At 41.4% G+C, this 17,655-nt stretch overlaps 1 protein-coding gene and 1 long non-coding RNA gene across 7 annotated transcripts in view; one reads left to right on the forward strand and one right to left on the reverse strand.

The window, feature by feature from the left end:
• The window catches only part of poglut3 (protein O-glucosyltransferase 3), a 105,016-nt gene extending 92,147 nt beyond the window's left edge, over positions 1-12,869 (reverse strand). For all 5 annotated transcript variants that reach the window (XR_013299607.1, XR_013299604.1, XR_013299605.1 and 2 more), the window contains exons 1-4: positions 12,566-12,869; positions 11,869-12,066; positions 5,286-5,569; positions 4,960-5,170 (exon numbers count right to left, since the gene is read on the reverse strand). Coding sequence is in view for 1 of the 5 variants with exons in the window: in XM_077596315.1 (XP_077452441.1) it covers positions 4,960-5,170; positions 5,286-5,569; positions 11,869-12,066; positions 12,566-12,794 (922 nt within the window). In the remaining 4 variants the exon portion in view is untranslated. The remainder of the gene's footprint in view (positions 1-4,959; positions 5,171-5,285; positions 5,570-11,868; positions 12,067-12,565) is intronic.
• LOC144071326 (uncharacterized) lies at positions 8,072-11,853 on the forward strand. 2 transcript variants are annotated; one of them, XR_013299610.1, is made up of 3 exons: positions 8,072-8,737; positions 11,186-11,510; positions 11,608-11,853. It is a non-coding gene; the product is annotated as an uncharacterized LOC144071326 (long non-coding RNA). The 2 variants fall into 2 exon arrangements; XR_013299609.1 differs by having other exon boundaries at positions 11,186-11,853.
• Positions 12,870-17,655: the final 4,786 nt, after the last annotated feature.

Genomic DNA, 17,655 nt, shown 5'->3' on the forward strand with positions numbered 1-17,655 from the left:
GTGCCATTGTGCCCACAATACTAAAAATGCATCCACAATGGGCCTATTCAATTCCTGCAAAATGATACTGCCTTCGACTATTTCTAGAAATACAAATTAAAACATAAACAGATTTGGTGCTTTAACCAAGGAAACAACAGTAGGTTTCTCATGGAGAATGTGGGCATCAATCCCACTGCCTCTCACATGCTAAGCGCGCGCTCTACCACTTGAGCTAATTCCCCTTCAAACTCTACATGCCCTTCTGGTCTCTTTATTGAAGGACGTCAATAAAAGCAATGACATTGAACAAAATTCTTCAATGTTACACCAAATATTCAATGTCCAGACCTTCTAAATTTCACGAAAACACAGACATGCTTCTAAAGACTTGTCGCTTTCAGTAATGAAGGCACTGTGAAGTCGCAATTGGAAAGTGGGAGTAATTTGTCATTCTTCCTTGATCTGTGGGTCTGCTAAAAATTCAATGTGGAGTCCTTAATGTTTGTTCTAACAGAATAAACGGCACCTGTCTGTTAATTACAATTCACCTTTTGGTTAAGAAATGATACTCAGTGTTTCTGCATTCAGACATCATCCATGGCATTTTAGACAAGTAAACACTCATATAGTGAGGAATGTGAGGACCAAGGGTGCTATCTCTCCTGAGGAAAGAATTTACACTCTCCCAAGAATCAATTCCTCAAGAACAGAAAACTTGGTAAGGTTAAGTCTTGGATACATTGCAGACTTTTTTAAGCATGGGTGCTAACTTTAATCAAGGTATTGACTCTGGTCCAATCTGCCCACCATAACAACGATGGCCACTAATTGGGGTAACAGAACTCTTGCAAAACATTGTGTCTTTGAATGTTTTCAGAAATAAGAATCATAAAGTCAAATTTTCTTACAAGCCAAGCTTGCTAAATCATCCAAGCGACGACGAAAAGGAGATGATTGGAGAATGTGGGCATTTATCCCACTGCCCCTCATATGCTAAGCGAGCACTCTACCATTTGAGCTTATTCCTCTTCAAACACTACATGCCTGTCTGGTCTCTATTGAAGGACGTCAATAAAAGCAATGACATTGATCAAAGTTCTTCAATGTTACACCAAATATTCAATGTCCAGATCTAAATTTCACGAAAACACAAACATGCTTCTAAAGACTTGTCTCTTTCAGTAATGAAGGCACTGGGAAGTAGGGTGGAACGGTATTTGGACTTAATAATCTTCATGTAAGAAAAGGCTAACTCAAGGGAGATAGCACATTTACTCAAGTTGGGGTACTTTTCCTCTGTGAGTAAGTTCCAGAACTGTCCATGAGCTCTCGACTACAGCTCAATGTCGGTTTGTAGAATCAAAATCTCATCTTTCACTTCAGAAGAGTTCATGTGAAACAGTGCTGCAATGTTTGATGTAAGTGAATCAACCCTAACATCTTCATGAAAAGGATAGCACATGAATGTAGCGACTGGCTCAAGCAAAGAAAAATCTTGAAAGTGTTTGTCAAACCCTGACATACAACTGTCGATTTGCTCCGTGTAGCTGTCAAGTTTCTCACAGGCCTTCCCTTGTGTCTCCAGCTCTGACGCCAGGTTCTGGAAGTTTACCAAATCATGTCGCTGCAGCTTTGAGGAGAAATGTTGTCTTTCGTTTGAAAGCGTTAACTGAGCTGATCATATTGGTCACAGTTTTGTCTTTTCCTTGTTTGTCTTTTCCTTGCAGCTCAAGATTAAGGTCATTCAGCAAGTTTGTGAGATGGGTTAAAATGCCGTGACTAATAGCCACTGGCCGTTGCTTAGTTGCGTGTATTCTGGATGTCCAGATACACCGAAAAACTTCTTAATCTCCGGACAGAGCTCTCGAAAATTTGGGAGGAATTTCCCAGCATTTAGCATCTCTCCGTCTTGGAATGACTTGTTGTTTTTCACGATGGCGTGACTCACCCGGAATGATGCTTCGGTGGCGGCTTTCGCTTTGAAGGATGTTGTGTAAAAAAAGACTGCTGTCCGGACAACTGGGATTTTTGTCCGTTAACCTTTGTCTTTCTCAGCTCGCCTTTCGAAGTCGGTGTCGTATTTTCCTTGAACAGTCCGAAAATGCCGCTCTACATTCCCCTTCTTTGGTATCGCGATGGTAGATGATGCAAACGCACTTAAAAAATGACATCGTGAAAAGAAAGTCCACCTCCCATTCCGTATGAAAGTGATTTTTTTTTGTTCACTTACTTGGAACCGCTCCCTCATTCATTTTGATGACCATAATTTAGCGATGGCTTAAAATCCGGGGTCATTCGCTGACTATCTAAGTGCCGTTGTTTGCGCATGAACAGTTGTCATCTGACTGGTTGCCCTGTATGTCAAATAAGTAATGGGATTGATGATAGGCTGACATTGTAAATTCTGCTGCAATTAGTGCCGTTGTTTGCACTTGATTGGTCACCTGAATGTCAAGTTCAGTTTTCATCTAACTGGCTGCCCTGTCTATTAACAATCAAGTGACGGGATGTATGATAGGCTGATATTTTTTAATGTTACCCCGCGATCGACCAGTACAACCTCGACCGGTCGATCACGATCGACGTAATGAGCACCCCTGATGTAAATTCTTGCCACCAGAAAAAAATCAATCAATTTTACAGATTCAAAAGGAATTTGTCAGTCCCATGGACACCCATCAGTTGGCGATGAGGTGTCCAAGGGGCTAAGGTCATGGACTGCTAATCCATTGTGTTCTACACCAGGGGTGCCCATCAGTTGGCGATGAGGTGTACAAGGGGCTAAGGTCATGGAATGCCAATCCATTGTTTTCTACACCAGGGGTGCCCAAATCCAGTCCTCAAGAGCAGCTATCCAGTCTTTTACCATATCTCCCTCCACCAACACACCTAAATCAAAAAATCGGGATCGGTATTCTAGTAATATCTGTCAGGGCCGTTTTTTGTGGTAGAAGCTTGATCATCGACAACATAAAACTAGGTTCGATGAAGACATAACAACTCAGAAGCATGTGTGGTACTTCAACTGATGGTGTTCACTTTGCTCCATTGTGCCCACAATACTTGAAATGGCTACTCAGTGGGGCAACGCAACCCCTGCAAAAACATACTACGTTTGACTCTTCTCAAAAATATAAATTTACTTGACACTTTAAAATGGAGGTAGGCAAACCGGTCCTCGAGGGCCGCTGTGAGTGCAGGTTTTGTTCCAACCGATTCAACACAAACAGTTTAACCAATTAGGTTTCTGCTGAAACAAGAACAACCTGACTGCAATCCACTGATTGCACTTCCGAGACATCAGATTGGCGGAAAGGTTTCCTCTTATAGGTTGGGACAAGAACCCGTAATCACTGCGGCCCTTTCAGGAATAGTTAGTACACCCCTGCTTTAAAACAAAAAGGCTTGATACTTTGACCAAGGGAACATCAGTAGAAGACCATTGGAGTATGTGGACATCGATCCCACTACCTCACCTCTCACCTGCTAAGTTAGCACTCTACCACTTGAGCTAATTCCCCTTCCAACCTTACCTGCCTGCGCACAGGGTAAATTTCAGTCAAATATAAAGATTCAGGAGCTTTTTGTCACTCTCATTGCCTCGCATTTTATCAGTGCTATGTGATGAGGTGGCTGAGAGGCTAAGGTGGCCGACTGAGATGCTGAGGTGGTCGATGGAGAGGTTGAGGTGGACGACTGAGAAATCACATCTGTTGTCCAAACAATGCTGAAATAGGCTCGGTGTAGTCTCTGTGCACGAGGCGAAATGTTATTCGAAGAAAATAGGAAAATGCAACACAACGTTCTCCTCGACTGTTCGTATTATTCGGCTCGCCATTCTTCTACAGTGAAATTTTGCTTCTTCTGTGCCGAGTGCCACCCAGGTTAGCGCCGAAGATTTTCACATTTTTATATACTTAATATACAAAAACGCAAATTTTGAAGCCGTGGAGTGGTAGAGGATCACAGTACAGACGCTCCCCTACTTACAAACGAGTTAGGTTCCGAGCGATTGTTCATAAGTTGAATTTGTTTGGAAGTTGATTCAGTGCTATATTTTGTATTATAATTTATGTTTAAGGCCTATATAAGTATATTGAAGGTTTATATAAGTGCATTTGTATGTTTAAGGCTTGTATAAGTAACACACATTGGTTTGTACTGAAAAAAATATGTACAGTACTGTATAGATAGAGAGAGAGATTTATGTATTAGAAACTGGCCGAAAGAAGCGATCTAACGACGATTGCACAGTTTTCTTATTTTTTCATCATAAATGATGCGGTAGCACTGTATGGCATCATTCAATTGATTTGCAAACTTTGTGCAACGTTCAATATTTGGGTCCTGCTGCTCGATCTTTCTGTTTATAAATGGTACTGACGGTCGAACGATTCAAGTTGTATGCCCGTGAAATGCTCACCACTCTCAAGCGCATTAAGCTTCGTTATTATTGCCACTCGTTTCAAATGAAATGGCTTGCCTCTTCCTTGCAACTCCCTCAATAGAAGCCTTTCGCTTTTTACTAACCATATTCAATAATGGATGCACGAGATACTTAATGATACAAATGAAAAAGGTTCTTTGCGCACTGAAGATACGTTCACGCACTTCCGCATTGCAACGAAGAAGGTAGATGCTGCGTGAGCTGAGCCCTCACAGCGCCAGGCGTATTAGCGGCAGAAAGAAGCACTACTCGGAAAAAAATATAAAATCGAACTTACGAACATTTTTCGACATAAACGCAATTTGCAGACATGTTCGTATGTACCGTTGTTCGTAAGTCGTATGTTCGTAAGTAGGGGAGCGTCTGTACATCAAAATCTAATTCTCACACCTACCTCACGAAGCCAAATGTTGAAGATTGTGAAACCGATCAACATCTGGTTCATGTAACTTGAAAATAGGCAACAAAACAACTCTAAGTAATAATGTAACCATTTTCTCTTGTAAATTACAATGGCCAATGTGCATTACCTGTGTTGCCTTGAATGGAAAGAAGATCATTGGTGACACCTCTCATGGTCTCCAAGGTGGAATGTGTGACCTCGTATGTGGGTAGGACGATATCTTGTGTGTCGATGGAACCACACCACGACAAGACTGGAATAGGACTTGCCTCTGCCAATCTTGTCTCCAGGGGCCAGTCACCAACATTGAGGTAAAACTCAACATCGGGCACCATCACCTTCGCAGTAGATTTTGATACAGCCAGTTATCAAGTAACGTTACAAGAGTCGCTTCGAAATTCCGAATATAAAGATTTTCATGGGAATAGTGCAAAAATATTGTGCCATCCATACCTTCCTTGTCAGCGAGAGCAACATTTCGTCAGAGAACATCTTGAAGTCGGTGTATTTTCCCAGTGTTTGGCGGAACAGTTGATTTTTGATGATGGCATAGTGAATAATACCACCTCTGTTTGCAAATCTTTGAGGCCCTTGCTCCCTTAGAAACTGTAGGTTAATAGTCAGAAAAGAATGGAAGTCCGCCTCAATCTGAGGCTCATCATGTGGACACTCCATGATTCTTTGCCAGATGGAGGTATCAGGTTCAGGACAGTCACAGTATTCATGATACACTGGACCTATAAAATCAAAATATGAAGCAGTTAGCATGACTCTGGTACCATGATTGATTGATTGATCTGATAAGGGACAGCACATATTAATGAACATATTTATATTCATGTTGGTGAACATATATATGTAAGATTGTAGCCGTTGGCTAATTTCCATCTTTAGTCCTTTGTGTAGGTACAAGATAAACAATAACACACACTAGACACATTCATGTAGAAAAATTCTATACAGCGCCGTGACCTCAATTTTGTTTGTCTAACAGCCAGGCTTTAAGATGATTGGCGAAGAGGTTCAGAGACAGGAGTTTATGTATGTTAATTGGTATTAAGTTCCAGGTATGTGCGGCACGGACAGAGAAGGTGCTTTGGCTGAAAGCACTGTTTTTGAAGGGAACTAAACAGTTACCTCTAGAGCCAGCACTTGTTGATGCGTTAGAATTTTTTTGTACCACATCTTGCAGTGGAGGAGAGGCTTTGTGTTGGAATAATTTTTAGACTACGGTAGCATCTGCATATTTAACAGTATTGTTCCAGTTCAGGCGTTTTGAGTTTCTTTAATATCTGACGGTGGTGGTGCGTTTTTGTTTTTCCGTCCAATACTTTCAAAGCCTGTTTATAAATGGTTTCAATTGGTTTTAGTGTTCTTTTGCAGGCCAATAACCAACTTGTTAGGCAGTAAGTCATGTGTGATATGATCATTGTGTCAAAATATAATTTTGCTGACTCAGGTGTTTGTTTTTTATGAACCTAAAATTAGACAAATTGAATTTTATTTTAGTGATTCCTAGGTGTTTAAATTCTTGGACTACATTGATTGTTTTTCCTTGGATAAAAATGTTGGAGTCGCTGTTATTTGTCGCTCTTTTTGAGAAGTACATGCAGACAGTCTTAGATATGATAAAATGTAGTTGAGATTTTTCAAGCCAGTTATTAATGCTCGTCATTGCATCTGTAAGATCCTGTGCAGCATGTCTTTTGGTCTCAGAAGAGTTATTTATCTCATGGTTCAGAAGGTCGGTAAACAACTATCGAAAACGTCCTCACAAAACTCAATGTTAACTGAAGGTGTGGTTTGTGTAAATGGGAGGGATGCAACATAACAAAGACTCAAAATTAACATATCTGTTTTTGAGGCAGCCCAGCCTCATAGCTCTGGGGTCCTGGGCTCATATCCAGGTCTACATAGAAGGATTTTACTTATAATTATCTGCACATTTACATTTTGTGATATTTTCACACACTGGGGGTGAGTGGTTAGCATGTCTGCCTCGCAGTTCTGGGGTAGAGGGTTTGATCCCAGGTGGGTTCTCTCTGTGTGTGGTTTGCATGTTCTCCCCGGGCCTGCATGGGTTTCCTCCGGTTACTCCGGTTTCCTCCCAAATTCCAAAAACATGCATGGTAGGCTGATTGGACACTCCAAATTGCCCCTAAGTATGGGTGTGAATGTGCATGGTTGTCCGTCTCCTTGTGCTCTGCGATTGGCTGGCCACCGATTAAGGGTGCCCACCGCCCCTGGCCCAGAGTCAGCTGGGATAGGCTTCAGCACCCCCTGCAGCCCCAATAAGGATAAAGCGGTTCAGAAAATGAATGAATCTGTTTTTTGATACTTTACATTTCCGTCACTTGTTCTAATTAGGGTCAAGCCTTTTCAATTTCATTTTGGGCAAAAGGATACAAAGAACTGGTCGCCAGTCATTCACAAGACGGATGTAACAAACGTGTCTGGATTGATGAAACCATGCGAGGGACAAATTCACGAATCCAAAATTGGTGATTAGTATATTAAAAAAGTGGCATTTCTTTGCATTTCTAAGCACTCGAGGGAGATGCTGTGGCTACGGTCGTCGAAAACAAGTGAAGCCACGCTGAAAAAATGTTCAACGATAAATTGGGCATGGCTGGGCTTCTCCATGCTGCGCTGACGTCTCTCTAGCAGGCTTTGGTCAAAGGAGACCTCAGACTCTCCAGATGATAAATTAGCAGCGTTTCGTTTTTCTTTGACATGTTGAGTCAATACGAAATAACAATCGCAATTAGTGGTGCACAATGCGTACGGTCAACATGGTTGGGGAAATGATGAGCCAGTCAATTAGCCCCTAGTTTCCCGATCACGCTAGAGGTAAGATCTTGAGCCTGAACCTGAACCCGGCCCGAGCCGATTCGGGTCGGCTTGGGCCTAAAATGTCAATACTTACTTCGGGTTCGGGTCGGGTCGGGCTGAGCTTCTCTCTCGCTGAAAAAAAAAAGTAAACTAAAACCATATGTGGTCTCTCTCGCTGACTTTAAAAAAAAAAAAAAAAAAGTTATTAAAAATGTATTTTAAAACGATGTGTGGAAACTAAACTAAGGAATACTTATCATAAAATAAATAATTTGGAGTTTTGGATGAAACAGAAGGCGCTGAAATGTAATTGCAATTGGAGGCAAAGCCGCAGAGCCAGAGCATGCTTTTAGCATGTCACGTGAATGCCACAAGAAGTTAAGGATAAACTAGAGGAAAACTGAAAAGAGAAACACGCATAGGTACCGGTAAGAGTGAATTTTGGAAAAACTTCAAATTGATTGTTGAATATGCTAGAGAAACTCTCCTTGCCTTCGCTGAATGAAGTCAATGTGGCACTTTGCTCTCATACGAGAGCAAAAACAATGGCACCTCGAAGCTCACCAGGGATTTAAACAGTTGAAATCATCAAACATCAATAGTATCATGTAAAAGATGTAAATGTTTATACAGTCTTGTTTAACTAAGATTTCGTTACAAAAGATCTGTTATCATAAATCACCCCTCTTCCTCTCGACTCAGGTCGGGAGTCCCAAGCCGGGAAGAGGAGTCGGGAGTCCCGAGTCCTCACAAAAAAAAATGAAATTTTGGGTTTGCTTCGGGCTCGTGCCTGCAAATCAAGTTAATTCCTCGGGTTCAGTCCGGTTCAGGATCAGGTTGGGTCAGATTTTTTCGGCCCGATCTTACCTCTAGATCACGCGAATTACGCATGCTGGCGTGTGCTTGGACTGCACACAATCACAGCATTGGACCTTGAACAAATGGAGAAATGATAACAATGTGCGTGTAAGTGTGCAGGAGCGTGTCTTGCGTGTTTTTCTCCCCGCAGGCATTTGCTAATTTCTCACGCGCTACGGAGAATTGCTGAGGAAAATTACTGCAAATTTGATTCGGTGAGCAATAATTGATAATTTTTCAGCATGAAAACAAATATTTATATCTCAAAAGCTTAACTGAAAATATATTTATGAAAATGTGTTGGAATAATTTTCTACCAATTATTTTTTGGTAACAAATTTTTAAAATAACATGCATACCGGGTGCCCCGGCAACTGAGTGGTTAGCGCGTCGGCCTCACAGTGGAGGACCTGGGTTCAAATCCAGCTCGGTTCACCTATGTGGAGTTTGCATGTTCTCCCGGGCCTGCATGGGGTTTCTCTGGGTACTCTGGTTTCCTCCCACATTCCAAAGACACGCATGGTAGGCTGACTGGACACTCTAAATTGTCCCTTGGTATGAGTGTGAGTGTGAATGGTTGTTTGTCTGCCTTTGGCATGAAGTCGACTGCCTTTGGCATTAAGTCAGCTGGGATAGACTCCATCACCCCTCACAACCCTTGAGGATAATGCACCTGTTTATGTTTGTTGGTATAAAATATGTACAGAAAATGACTACACTAATAAGTCATGTCATTATTGATTAAACATTATCTTTATTATCAGAGGAAAAATAAATTAGCGATTTACATAAATACTTTAAACAGCCATCTTTCATATGGTCATTTATATACTAGGAGTTGTCTGTCCCTATGACTATTATTGAAACAAAAAAATATGTTTCTGATTAATTAATTAATTGTATCATAAGAGGCACATTTATCGTTAAAGATGCTATGATCATTCTGTTCAAGTTATAGTTTAAACAATGAAAAAGTTAAATGTAGTAAAGCAACTGTTTTCAGCATTAGAAGGAAAATATCTTTATGATATCTATGTTGGACAAGCATTGTGGTCATTACGTAGTGTTGCATGTAATGAAAAATAAAGTAACTCTACACACTACTGACTAGGCCTGTGACAAGATATATCGGAATACCTTGTATTCTAATAGGCTGTTGATATGATTGCACAATACAATTTATACATCCTTTAAAAAAGATATTGTTTGATAAAGCAACCAACAAGTTGCTACCCAAATGTTTCACTAGTTCAGCTTTTTTCCATTTAAATAGTGTCTATGTTTACTCATTGGCTACCATTGACAGTGCTTGACAACCAATTCATTTCGACTGAGATGGGGTAAATCCACATTTATGCATGAACATTTTCCATATGGTGAGATATACTCCCCAAATTTTCCACTAGAATAGTGTGTGTTAACTCATTGGCTACCAGTGACGGTCCTTAACGACCAATCCAGCAGTATAATTTTTAAATTTAAATGGACATGTATCATTGTCAATGCATTAAAAAAAGACCTTGATTTGTTTACAAGAATGTTCCAATAATAAAGTTTTACTGTACATAGTTACAGAAATGTTACGCTGAAATATTCTCCGTCTGTTTGGAAGACAAGTTTTTAACAGTTTGTCAGAAACAGTGAAATAAATAAATCATTTATTTATCGTCTAAAAATAGCTACTTTTTCCTCTTTAATAGTCATATTGTAGAATTGTGCAGATTGATCTCCTGACTGTGTATCAATAATTATTAAATAATCATTATGGGAAACCTTACACTTGTCAAGAAGGCACAGAAGAGGATACATTTCCTGAGAGTACTCAGGAAAGAGCAACTTAACACCAACCTGCAGAGGGTGAACAAAACAGCCCAAAAGATCATCAACTGCCCCCTGCCTACCCTGTCCAGCATCCACAAATCCCTGTGCCTTAGAAGGGCAGAGAACATCATAAAAGACAATGCGCATCATGCCTTCCACCACTTCAACCTGCTGCCCTCTGGCAGGCACTACGGGGGCCATAACTGCCAAGACAAATAGACTCAAGGACAGTTTATTTCCAAGAGCTGTCACCATACTCAACTCTGCACCTAGGACCTAATCAACTTATTGCTAGCCACTTTAGTCACTTTGTATCACTTATCCATGTCACACCATGGATTGCACCGGTACTGGTAACTGGCAAATGCTGACATGTCGCCATGACAAAACATTTATTCACAACATATTACATATTACCTGGTAAAACAAACTATCAGTATGAACACAATTCTCAAATGGAATTTACAATTTTAAATCCTTCTAATTCATCATCATACTATTACAAATGTTTCAAAGTCTGATTCATCATCATAAGATTCCCGAAACAATTCATTCCATTCTTCTTGAGTTATTTTTTCTAAGTGTGAGCACCGGCCAATAGAATGGGCACTCACGCCCCATCTGGCGGACAAAGACAGGTTTTACGTCTCCCAATTTAATGGCTGCCAAGGGGACTTTTTAAACCGGCGGAGGGCAGTATTTCACCGGGATTTGTGTATAATGCACACCCAAACTTTGCTTCAGTTTTTTGGGTACAAAATTTTGTGCGTTATTCTCGACTAAATACGGTACTTATCTCATCTCATCAGATCTCATTTTCTGAACCGCTTTATCCTCTTTAGGCTCGCGGGGTGTGCTGGAACCTAACCCAGCTAACTCCAGGCCAGAGGTGGCGGACACCCTGAATCGGTGGCCAGGCGATCACAGGGCACAAGGAGACGGACCACCATACACACACACCCATACCTAGGGGCAATTTGGAGTGTCCAATCAGCCTACCATGCATGTTTTTGGAATGTGGGAGGAAATCGGAGTACCCAGAGGAAACCCATGCAGGCTCAGGAGAACATGCAAACTCCACACAGATGGACATGACCTGGATTTGAACCAAGGACCCCAGAGCTGTGAGGCCGACGCGCTAACCACCCGCACCACCGGGCTGCTACAGTACTTATTTATCCATTAATTATTTAGTGATTATTTATTTATCATTACTATATATTGATTATCTATGTGTTTGTTTGTTTGTTTGTTTGTTATTGAGTCCATAGATTCAGCGAGTGGTGCACAGTCAACAACTTGGCGCTGAACATCTGCAAAACCATGGAACTAATCCTGGATTTCAGACGGAACAAGGCCACTTTGCTCTGCTGATCTCACTTAGACATTGATTTGTTACTTATTTATTGATTATTAATTTGTCTGTTTGTTTTTGTTATCTGTGCACTTAGCGGTGAAAGTTTTAAATCTCATTATACTTGAATAAATAAAATAAAAGCATTCAATTCAATTTAATAATACTGACCTTGGATGAGGTAGGGAGATTTGGCAACAGCTGTTTCATGATGGAAGATGTCAACTTTGAGGCCTGATTGTGCAGTGTTGTACAGGCGGTACCTCACTAAGAAGGATCCATCTCCTCTGTCCATCGGTGCAGGGACGTGGATGCGGACATGCTCCTTATTCCCCAGTGAGGTTATCTTCACTTTAAAGGTGTCTTTGCCTTGATCCAAACAGTGATTTTCAGTGCCAAGTCCATAAAGCAGGGGTGGCCAAGTCTGGTCCTCGAGAGCCCCTATCCAGTCAGTTTTCCATATCTCCCTCCTCTACCACACCTGAATCAAATGATCATCCGCAAGCTGTCCAGAACCTTCACACCAATCCCGATTATTTGATTCAGGTGTGTTGGTGGAGGGAGACATGGAAAACAGACTGGATAGGGGCTCTCAAGGACCGGACTTGGCCACCCCTGCCATAAAGCCAGAGCTACTATAATTTCACGCTCAAGAAAAAAGCTTCAGGTATATAATAAAGTAGATTTGGTTTTGGGCAATTTTCGCTCAATTTTATCTCAGAATAAAAATGATACCGATAAATATAAACCAGGTTACAACTCAATGAACAAGCGAGTAAAATTAACGAACAAAGCAACTTTTGGCAATAGATAGTATCTCAAACAAAGAGCTAACATTTCCACGGCATACTTATTTATTTAAAATTACCTGGAGATGAACTCAGATTTTCTCCTTTAAAATTGACCGCCTGGATGACAAAGTAGCGTACTGGGAGAACTGCATTGGGATGAAGTCCTGGACCCCAGATGAGGCAACTTTCTGGGTTAATTTTTTCACACTTGGCGAGATGAAAACTAATAAATAAAACGACGACCAGATAAACACAAGGGAAAGCGGGATAAAAAGAGACGAGTGCGTCCGCGTTTCGTTTAAACATCGTTACGAGTAGTGGCTAAAGGGCCAAAAGATTCATAAGAACTTTTACACATCAGGCGGCGACATTTTGGCTCAAATAAACACGCCCATTCGGCGGTGATGCATTCATGTACCAACGAAATCATTACGTATCCTCCAGATTCCAGAAGTAACCTGAACATAAATGTAATATACTGGATTTAATTGGTTATTATCAATTGATGATTTTTTTGTTTTGTTTTTGTTCTTTTAAGAATTAGTGTAAATGGTTCCAATGCAATTCTAGTACCATCTGGGTTGACATGAGGCAGTAATGTTCATCGAATGATTCATCCAAGACAAAGATTTTATTATTCATACATTTTTTAGACATTGTGACTACGCACTGTTTCAACATAAAGTCTTGAAATAAAGGAGATTGAAAACTGCACACAGACCTGGGCAATTAATTCCACAAAGTGGGTGCAGGTTTTCGTTCCAACCCATAAGAGGAAACCTTTCCACCAATCTGGTATCTTACAAGTGCAATCACAATCAGTGGATAGCAGTCAGGTGCTTCTTGTTTCAGCAGAAATTTAATTAGTTAAACTGTCTTTGCTGGATCGGTTCGAACAAAAACCTGCACCGACAGCGGCCCTAGGGGACTGGATTGCCCAGGTCTGAGTCCTAAAATCAGAATTCAATTAGAACAGTTCAAGTGAAAAATTGTACCAAAATATATTTTCTGTTATGAATCGGCAAGCCGATTAAAGATAGATCCACAACAACTTGAGAACAAAGGAGTCGATAGTCACAAAACTAGAATTTATTGAACAAAAGGAGCACGCCAAAAAACGTGAGTATCAAAAGAAGATAAAACAGGGTTTTCTAAGTACGAAAACACCAGTGGCGGTCCGTGCATTTTCTCGTAGCGCCTTCAACGAATCAATCCAACCCTCAAAAACTATTTTATGGCTATAAAACCTCTACTGCAGCTACAGCTGCAACACATAAAAATAATCAATAAATCAATGCACAAAAATGGGGTAAAATCCACTTCCTAGCAGCATTTAATGATTAAATACAAATACTGGAGCTTTTCAGACATTACAACCGGGCCAGGGGGGTGATTTTCCCGAGAAAAGACAGCGATGAACGTCAATGGCGTACGGGCAAACATTGCCCGGAAATGTGTAAAATCCAGCCGAAAACAGCATTTATTGATTAAATACAAATACTGGAGATTTTTAGACATCAGAATCGGGTCTGGAGTATCATTTCCCCGGGAAAAAGACAGCCATGAACGTCGATACGTCCATACGCGAAACGGCAAAAATTGCACTAAAATGGGGTAAAAGCCACTTCCTAGCAGCATTTAGTGATGAAATACAAACACTGGAGCGTTTCAGATATCAGAACCGGGCCCACAATTGAAATATTATTTAGGAATATAGCCATATTAATACTCACCAAAAATCCTTTTTAACTGTACACAATATCCATCCTCCTTTCTTTCTTCCTTCTTTTCTACCACCATCGAAGCTAATGATGAAAGTCGAGCCTGTCCTGTCGTATTTCTGGCATAGTCCATCTTGAAAATGGCTTTAAATAAACACAACAATATATTTGCTTGTGCAGCTCGCTCCAAATACAGTTTGGTAGCTCTCTCGTAGTTAGCGCACTGAAAGTGGCGCGCACACCCTTTTCCCGGCTGTAACAGGCTTGCTAGCTTCGGAGTTGACCGCCCTTTCTTAATGATGTCCACTTTTTTTCTGGAAAAGTCTGTCTGGAAAATAGCTTTTTGAGCAAATCTGCAACCAAATCCATTTGTTTTCCTTCGTCGGCCAATGTGGGTGGAGTTTGCGATCTCACTTTGCTGGCTCACTTTGGCTTTGGTCCGCCTACTAGCCAATCATAGTTGGTGAAAGCGATGACGTCTCCCTACGCCAGCGAAATGGCCTTGGTGTCACCAAATCGAATTCTGATTGGTTAAAGCAACAGTCTTATCGACGCTTTTTAATGCAGCAGAGCCCGCAGAACTGATTGTGAAGGCCTTGAGGCAGATTTCTGACCCTGGCAACAAATAATGGCTGAAATGTGATTGGTTAAATGCTTCAATATGAAAACACACATCTGGAAGCAGTGCAACCAGGGGGAAAAGCAATGAAAGGAAACTAACAGACAATTTTGAATTATTTAATAAGTGTTGATGGACAAAATATAATATATAATTCAGATATTTCTTAGGCCAGCAGAGAAGGCCTTGACGGCCCGCCACTGGAAAACAAAATATAAATGTCAAAAACTCGGGGAAGTCACAGCAAGGTGTTGGGAAAGCAGGGTGGTGAGAAAGTGCAAGGCACGGAATACTTTGACAATACACGAGTTGTGGCCAGAGTTCTTAAATACCAGATGCTTCAATCTACTGCAGTTGTGTTGAAGCCGCCCCCTTTCCTTGGCTTAATCAGCTGCTAAAAAGACTGTTTTCGTAGGCAGCAGAACATGACAGGATCCTCCCATCAACGTTCGCCCCCTGGGGGACCACCTGGTTTTGCAGGATGGAGAGAGTAGAAATCCCTCACAAGTGATGGGTTGAGAATCCAGGAACGTTCCTCTGAGCCATACCCCTCCCAGCTGAGAAGATACTGCCCCCCTGTACCCTGCTTACAGGAGTCTGCACAGTGTACATGGGACCGCCATCAACCAGACGAGGGGCAGGGGGAGTCATCAGCTTGAGCAGGGATATGTGGAACACATGATGCACTTTAATGGAGCTGGGGAGTTTAAGCCTGACGGCAACTGGGTTCACAATATTGTCTACTTCAAATGGGCCCACAAACTTTGGACCCAGTTTTCCAGATGATCCGGGGAGATGCAAATCCCATGTAGAGAGCCACACCATCTAGCCAGGTTGATAGGTCTAGGCAGGTCTCCTGTGACGGTCAGCAATCCTGTGGTTACGGGTTCCCGTGCGGACCAGTGCTGCCCTAGTGTCCATCCAGACTTTGTGGGCCCGTCAAGGTTGGGTTTGCACTGATGAAACCGCCACCTCAGCCTCCTGGCTCGAGAACAGAGGCCGTTGATATCCGTAGGCACTCATGAAAGGCGACCTTTACGATAAACGAGTGGCGGGCCGTCAGGGCCTTCAAGGCCTTCTCTGCTGGCCTAAGAAATATCTGAATCATATTATATTTTGTCCATCAATACTGATTATTCCAAATGGTCTTTTAGCTTCCTTTCATTGCTTTTCCCCCTGGTTGCACTGCTTCCAGATGTGTGTTTTCATATTGAAGCATTTAACCAATCACATTTCAGCCGTTATTTGTTGCCAGATCAGATCTGCCTTAAAGCCTTCACAATCAGTTCTGCGGGGTCTGCTGCATTAAACAAGACTGTTGCTTTTAACCAATCAGATTTCGAGTTGGCAACCCCACAATGATTTTTCATAGGCGTTAGCATTTTGCTGGCTGGGATACTTCATTGCTTTCACCAACTATGATTGGCTAGTAGGCGGGCCAAAGCCTGGATGCGGAGGCAGCCAGAGATCGCAAACTCCACCCACAATGGCTGACAGATTTGGTTGCAGATTTGTTCACAAAGCTATTTTCCAGACGGACTTTTCCAGAAAAAAATGGACATCATTAAGAAAGGGCGGTCAACTCCGAAGCTAGCAAGCCTGTTACAGCCAGGAAAATGGTGTGTGCGCCACTTTCATTGCGCTAACTTAGCTGCACAAACAAATATATTGTTGTGTTTATTTAAAGCCATTTTCAAGACGGACTATGCCGGAAATATGACAGGACAGGCTCGACTCTCATCATTAGCTTCGATGGCGATAGAAAAGAAGGAAGACAGAAAGGAGGATGGATATTGTGTACAGTTAAAAATAATTTTTGGTGAGTATAATATGGCTATATTCCTAAATAATATTTCAATTGTGGGCCCGGTTCTGATATCTGAAAAGCTCCAGTGTTTGTATTTAATCACTAAATGCTGCTAGGAAGTGGATTTTACCCCAGTTTAATTTTTGCCGTTTCACCATTGACGTCCATCGCTGTCTTTTCGCGAGGAAATCACCCCCCTGGCCTGGTTGTAATGTCTCAAAAGCTCCAGTATTTGTATTCAGTCAATAAATGCTGCTAGGAAGTGGATTTTACCTAATTTTAGTGCATTTTTTGTCATTTCACGTATGGGCGTATTGACGTTCATCGCTGTCTTTTTACCGGGGAAATGATACTCCGGGCCCGGTTCTAATGTCTAAAAAAATCCAGTATTTGTATCTAATCAATAAATGCTGTTTTCGGCTGGATTTTACCCCATTTTCGGGCAATGTTTGCCCGTACCCCATTGACGTTCATCGCCGTCTTTTCTCGGGAATATCGCCCCCCTGGCCCAGTTTTAATGTCTGAAAAGCTCCAGTATTTGTATTTAATCATGAACTGCTGCTAGGAAGTGGATTTTACCCCATTTTTGTGCATTGATTTATTGATTATTTTTTATGTGTCGCAGCTCTGGCTGCAGTAGAGGTTTTATAGCCATAAAATAGTTTTTGAGGGTTGGATTGATACGTTGAAGGCGCTACGAGAAAATGCACCGACCGCCACTGCGATAAACCTTAGAATATGCACTGATTCGCAATGAAAATCACACTTCTCTTCTTACAATCTATTCTGAAGGAGGCTGCTGAAAAGACACGTTATCGTAGGCAGTAGAACATGACATTGTGTAACGGTCTAAACCAGTGTTCGGGAACATTTTTGAGAGAGAGAGAGAAATAAACAATTAATATTTTCAAATGTTATTCTATGAGAGCCATACTCTGAATTTAAAAGTAAAAATACAGGAAAATGTGAGCCTTTTTAGTCATTTCACCCCTTTATAATACAAAAAGGTGAAGCGGGAAC

The sequence above is a fragment of the Stigmatopora argus genome, chromosome 3, assembly GCF_051989625.1.
Source record: "Stigmatopora argus isolate UIUO_Sarg chromosome 3, RoL_Sarg_1.0, whole genome shotgun sequence".
Taxonomy (NCBI): domain Eukaryota; kingdom Metazoa; phylum Chordata; class Actinopteri; order Syngnathiformes; family Syngnathidae; genus Stigmatopora; species Stigmatopora argus.